We start from the raw sequence: 6618 nt of genomic DNA, 5'->3' as shown, positions 1-6618 counted from the left end.
CTTAGGGTGACATACTTTTCACACCCATTCCGAGTTTCATACAATACCCAAAGTACTGCTTTAAAAATGTATGAAATACTTTAGACCTTATTTCCAACCACAAAATCTCCACTAAAGTGGCAAAAATAAAACCAGAAGACAAACCAAAACAAAACTAGGCAGTGGCCTAAACTAGTCCAGAGGTCTGAGTTTAAACACATCAGAGAAGATGCTGCTGCCATCAAATGAGAATTAAGTCCGTGTCATACCATCCCAGTAGCTTGCTATACTTCTCCCTTGCATCTCTCATCACATCAGAAATTGTGCAAAGTCCATCTTCCCCAGAGGACTGAGTCCCATGGTCACAGAGACCCACACTGATCTTGCTATAAGCCCAGTAACAAGTAAAGTAGGCTTTCAAAACATTCAATGACCACTTAATAACTTGATGATGCTACTGCTGGGCAGCCAATAACCTGGGTCAACCAAGTAGCCTCTACAGGATCTTCAATACTTAAGCATTGGATGTGTTTCACAGCTCTGGTTAGGCCAAACAGGGTGACACAAAGTTAGGAGGAAAACCTAGTCTGACCAGTTCAGGACAAACTTGGAAACTTGCAAAAAATGTTTTCACCTATTCAGTGAAGGTCAGACAGAGAGTAATTGGACACACCATAGATGTACCTGCAGACCAACAGTTAGACCAGAAGGGCTCTTGGAGTACATCTGTCTGGGGCTGAAAGATCCAAATAGCCCATCTTCTAAAATGCTGCACTGTGGTAGCAAGGCCCAGAACTAGGGGCTTTTGATCCCTAAGTCAATGTACTCCTGTTTGTTTTCCTTTTTTGGAGGGGTAAAAAGATATATTAAGGATTAAAAGGGATATTTGGACACAGCATGGCAAACAATTTAAATTCACATTTACCATTCCTGTTGCTAGAAATATTTTCTCCTTGGTATACTCCCACCTCTCCTTACCTCTCCCACCCCTCACTGCTCATCCTCTCCAAAATGCCAATACTCCCACTCAATTTTTACAAAGCCTTCCTTGGTCCTGCCTTATGCATCCAGACTATGTCGTTAGACCAAGGGTTGGGAAAAACCACAACCCCTGGGCCAATTCTGGCCTGTGACCTGTTTTTGTAAATAGTTTTATTGGATCATAGCCAGAATCACTTGTGTATTGCCTGTGGCTGCTTTCTTACTACAAAAGAGATGAGTAGTTGCAACAGAGATCATATGACCTATAATATGAAGTCTAAAATATTGACTCTCTGGCTCTTTACAGAAAAGTTCACAAACCCCTACCTTATACAATCAAGATGTTCTTCGAAACATGCAGTTCTAAGAAACATTCTTCCCCTGAGATACCTGAAAAGTGCAATTCTTAGTAACATATGTTCCCTTGAGAAATTATTTTTTAAAGTTTTAATAGGTGCCTAGGATATAGCAGTCTTTTTAACTATAAAGAATTAAAAACACAAAAAAACCTCACTTTTTAAGCAAATTCTGTGAAATGGTATGAGTAATATGGTGGGCAATAAAGATTTAAAAGAGGGCAGACATCTCTTTGGAGAGTTCTAGCCATGGAGGAAAGGAAAAGCTGGGGCAGTGTCTGGAGAGAAGTGGTAATTCTTATTATGCCAACTTGCTGTGGTGATCACAATGTGTGAAGCAGTGAACACTCCACAGACACTCAGAAAAAGAGCTGTCACAACACTGCCTCCCCCCGTCCCCCAACAAAGTCAGAAGAGGACTTCTGAAGGTCTAATGACTAGTAAACCAACATATGGAAATATGTTCAGCCTTAGCAGTTACAATAATGTGTGATGCTATTTTCACTAATTAGATTAGGAAAATAATTTTAAAAAATCTGACAGTATTCATACAAGCCAGAGTTCAAGGGTCACTGCAACCAGTCCACTCACACTGATAGCAGGCACTGTTCCAGGGCTTACTACAGCCCTTGTTGCCATTTCAGCATCACCTCAAATGGACCCACACCAAAGGACTCTCTTCCTCCTAACATTAGCCCCACCCCGCCACCCATGGGAGAAAAATTTAACCACCAAAAGAAGTCACGTTGAAAAAAAGTTTATTTAAAAAAGTTCTAGCAGCAAGAACAGTAACAAAACAAAAGGAGAGACGGACAAACAAAACAAGAAGGAGGCTGTGTCCTGTGGGACTTGTCTCCACTCTTTAATCGAGTTCTTTATACCGAGCAAACATGACTCTTCGCACAGCATCTCGGTAAGTCTCATTGGACTGTCTCTTGCTGGTTCTTCCTGGAGCTCCCACGTTGGGACCCCTCATCCGGCTTTCAGTCTGTAAAACAAAGACAAACAATGAAGTGGGCTCTATGAATTAATTAGCCTCAGGGCTGGTCTTCGACTATAAGCATTTCTGGACTAGTAAGGAGCAGGATATAGGAGAATTTTTAAAGAATGCTTAATAAACAAACACTCAAGATGAATAAGGAGGGTGGCGATGCCATGATTTCAGGATACAGGATTTAACACCAGAAATGTGAGAAGCCCATCTCCTATATGTGGCATTTTCAGACAGGGACTAAGACAACACAAAATGGAGAGGGTTCCCTCTTATCACTTTTTCTATCTTCTCTTCTTTTCCTTAAACATGAGGGGTGAGGCCCTTCATGGGACCCAGGACTAGTCTGTCATACAGAGTGAAGTCAGTCAGAAAGAGAAAGACAAATACCGTATGCTAACACATATATATGGAATTTAAGAAGAAAAAAAAAAATGTCATGAAGAACCTAGGGGTAAGACAGGAATAAAGACACAGACCTACTAGAGAATGGACTTGAGGATATGGGGAGGGGGAAGGGTAAGCTGGGACAAAGTGAGAGAGTGGCATGGACACATATACACTACCAAACGAAAAATAGATAGCTAGTGGGAAGCAACCACATAGCACAGGGAGATCAGCTCAGTGCTTTGTGACCCCCTGGAGGGGTGGGATAGGGAGAGTGGGAGGGAGGGAGATGCAAGAGGGAAGAGATATGGGAATATATGTATACGTATAACTGATTCATTTTGTTATAAAGCAGGAACTAACACACCATTGTAAAGCAATTATATTCCAATAAAGATGTAAAAAAAAGACTGACAGCCTTCGGGCCTTTCCTGGTGGCGCAGTGGTTGAGAATCTGCCTGCTAATACAGGGGACATGGGTTCGAGCCCTGGTCTGGGAGGATCCCACATACAGCGGAGCAACTAGGCCTGTGAGCCACAATACTGAGCCGGCGCGTCTGGAGCCTGTGCTCTGCAACAAGAGAGGCCCATGCACTGCGATGAAGAGTGGCCCCCGCTTGCCACAACTAGAGAAAGCCCTCGCATAGAAACGAAGACCCAACACAGCAAAAATAAATAAAATAAATTAATAAACTCCTACCCCCAACATCTGCTTTAAAAAAAAAAAAAAGACTGACAGGCTTCTCAGCTCTCACGTTCTTTGCCAGCAGTGGTGAAAGCCCAGCTAATAGGCAAGAACATAGCTCTGGGCCACAGAATGAGAGGAAACTAAGTATATGCCAGGTTCATGCCACCCCTAACAAGATGGAAACCATTTCACCTCCTCTGCTGAAGCCAATCCAGGATGGCCATATCCGAGGCCTGCCCCCTTCCTCCAGCCAGTGGCCTGTTGGACACAGCCTCCTTTGCTGCTATTGTCGATGCCTTCTTTACCAACAGGCTTACGATCACTGCAAAAGAAGCATACATACTTAGACACCAGCACTTTCAAAGTGACATGCTTGTGAGCCCAATAAAAACCTCTGTCCTCTTGATTCAGATTTGCCTCCTCTTAAGAATATTAAACAGTATCTTTGAGTGCCTGCCATCTATGAAACTGGCTTTGTCCTGGGGATACAGAGATGACCAAGACCTGACTCTGTTCATGGGGAAGGATGTGAGAAGGATAATATGTCAACAGATGCTTACAGCACATTGAAGAGCTCAGCCATGGATGTAGCAAGAGTATATATCTACTATGGAAAAACAAACAGGGAACACAAACCTGAAGGGGCATCACCAAAAATGAGGAATTCTAACAGGAGGGTATACCTGAACTGGGTCTTAACAAATGAGGAGCTTGTGAGCTAGAAAAAGCATGGGAGGAAAGGAGGACACAAGCAAGGAGAAGTGAAAGAATACAATTTGTCCAGAAGAAGAGTGGCAGGAATTGACAAAAGGCTGCTTGAGCCAGATTGTGAAAAGCCTTGAACATCATGCTAAATCATGACTCTGTACTTCATACTTCAGGCAAAGAATCTCTGGAACCCAGGCCTCCCTTTAGGCAAGGTATATGTTCACAAAAAGGCTAGTTTTAGGAGATTTCTGTTTATAAAGGTCATTTTGGTGGTAGGGTAGAAAGACTGAAGAGCAAAGATGGGGAGTAAGCAGTCCAGTTTGGAGGTGAGCTCGGAATTGGGGCAAGGCTTAATTATGGATGTGGCCACTAACGATACAGAGGATAAAGGAGGAAGATTGGGACAGACCAGGTAGACCATGATGCGATTATGTTACTACTCTGAAATAGGAATACAGCAGGTTAGCAGGACTGGACTAGAGAATAATGTGGAATATAATACTGAGTAATTGTTTAGTGTGAGGAGGCTGAGAAGTGGCCAAGAGGATATGCCCAGAAGGTAAACAGAGATAATGATTTTGAGCTCAGAAAACAGAAATGACTTGAGATGGAGCCATAGGACTTGTTAGCCTGTGAGTGGTGGCTAAAGCCTTGGGTACCGTAGACAGTCCAAGTCAAGAGGATGGAGGAGCAAGAATAAAGGAAAACTGAGGGCAGAGTCCTGGAGAATATCTGGAATAACCCAGAAAAGGAAGAGGAGCAGGAGAGAAGACTTAGAAGGAGGAGAGCCAGTACAATGTGATGTGATGGGTGATGAGAATAGAGAGGCATCTCTTTCTACACCCAGCTACACCCAACTGACTCAGGGCTAAGGTGCTCTTCCTCCTGCTGGCTGACTCCTTCAGTTTCGTCATCGTTCAGTGTATTTCAAATTGCAGAGAATGACCTAATGGGATGCTACATTGATTAAGTGGTCCCAACTTAGCACTTCTTACAAATGCGAATAGAATAGACTAAAATAAAAATGTGTTTATTGCACAGTAAGGAAGTATTTTTCATGAAGATTTCTTTTTCAGTTATTTACACACATACATATATTCTGGGCCATGATTCAAAATAATCTCTTATTGAGGGCTGTGAACAAATAAGTTGGAATGCCAGAGCCCCAGACCCCATCTAGACTTCTTCGGGGCCTTTCTCCATCAATCATCTCCCCTTTCCCCACAGGCATACTCTACCCTGGCTACTAGTTCTTTTGCTTACCAATGTAGAGACTTGTTCAAGTTTCACTAGATCAATACCCTGCTTAAAACCATTTCATAACCTCCCACTGCCCTAAGACAAAGTCTTAGCAAGGTGTTAAAGGAGCATGAACTTCACGAACTGGACTGTTGAGCCAGCCTCATCTCCTTGTCACTCAACCACTTATCTTCAGTGTTCAGCCCATCAAGCTACTTACAACTTCTCAAATGCATCATGACCTCTCTCTCTTTCATCCATGAAGCATGCAGTTCCCTCCAACTGAAATGCCCTCCCCTTCTCCACTGGATTTCTGTGTCTGCCCTACAAGACAAAGTATCACCTAAGCCTTCCTATTCTCTGTTCAGACAGTCAAGGATAATACGTGTCTTGTCCACATGAATATTCCTTGCCCTTGGTGCAGTATCTGTACACAGTGGGCTATCAGCAAATTCTGTATAACTCTGGACTCACAACTTGGGAGCTCTCTGACCAGAAACAAGCACAGGAAGCTAGAGATCATATATTTCTATCAGCAGCCAACCATTTATTCAGCACCTAATGTGTGAGAACGGAGGTTCCCTAGAGAAAAAAGTCCAAGAGTGTGACATTCTTATCAGGCTAATACAGGGGTACAGCGTTACTGATGAGGAGAGAAAAGGTTCCCAACTATAGCCACTCCAGCCCTGGTTTTGAGCAGCTAAGCAGCCAGTGATTCTTACATGCAAACATACATATTCCCTGTGTTAAGACAGTTGGTAAAAAGGCTGGGGTGAACTTCATGCTCAAGAGTTCAGACAGAACCTGCTCCCGATAACCTCACTCCCCGAGAGAGAAAAAGGCAGCATGTTAGAGAAAGTGATGGTTTCATCATTAGGCTTGAGACCTAGGCTGAGTGAAGAGTTTCTAGCTTACCTGTCAGTTTCCCTGGAGTATTTAATTCGTTTCCTTTCTGGAGAATCAAAAGATTGGAGCTTTTCCCTGCGATCATTTCCTCTTTCTTTAAACCTTCCCTGTTGGTAAGCAGAAGAACAGATCTGAGACTCCCATCTGAGGGGGTGGGAGAGTGCAAAAGCTTCACTTTATTCCCGATATTTCTTCTAATGTGAAGGGATTCAACTGGTAACTCCTGGAATCTCTCATTCCTTCAAACATTCTTCTTGAGAAAGTAGTGGCTTCTCTAACTGGTAAATTTGGGAAGAGGAGGCTATCTTTTCCTCTTCTGAGGAGGAGGTGCTCTCCAATATGCCTCCACAGGTGGATTCTTTTTTTTTTTTTTTTTTTTTTTT

At 43.0% G+C, this 6618-nt stretch overlaps 1 protein-coding gene across 2 annotated transcripts in view; it reads right to left on the bottom strand.

Annotated features, from left to right (window-relative positions):
- Nucleotides 1-2057: 2057 nt before the first annotated feature.
- RBM6 (RNA binding motif protein 6) overlaps nucleotides 2058-6618 on the bottom strand; it is a 109044-nt gene continuing 104483 nt past the window's right edge. For both annotated transcript variants that reach the window (XM_007466219.1, XM_007466220.1), the window contains 3 exons: nucleotides 6245-6342; nucleotides 3575-3704; nucleotides 2058-2304 (listed from right to left, as the gene is read on the bottom strand). In XM_007466219.1, coding sequence (XP_007466281.1) covers nucleotides 2179-2304; nucleotides 3575-3704; nucleotides 6245-6342 — 354 coding nt within the window. In that variant the 3' untranslated portion in view covers nucleotides 2058-2178. The remainder of the gene's footprint in view (nucleotides 2305-3574; nucleotides 3705-6244; nucleotides 6343-6618) is intronic.

Source organism: Lipotes vexillifer, unplaced genomic scaffold (genome assembly GCF_000442215.2).
Source record: "Lipotes vexillifer unplaced genomic scaffold, Lipotes_vexillifer_v1.1 scaffold1004, whole genome shotgun sequence".
Lineage (NCBI taxonomy): Eukaryota > Metazoa > Chordata > Mammalia > Artiodactyla > Lipotidae > Lipotes > Lipotes vexillifer.
Note: the sequence above shows the minus strand (reverse complement) of the source record. Positions and strands in the feature narration are given on the sequence as shown.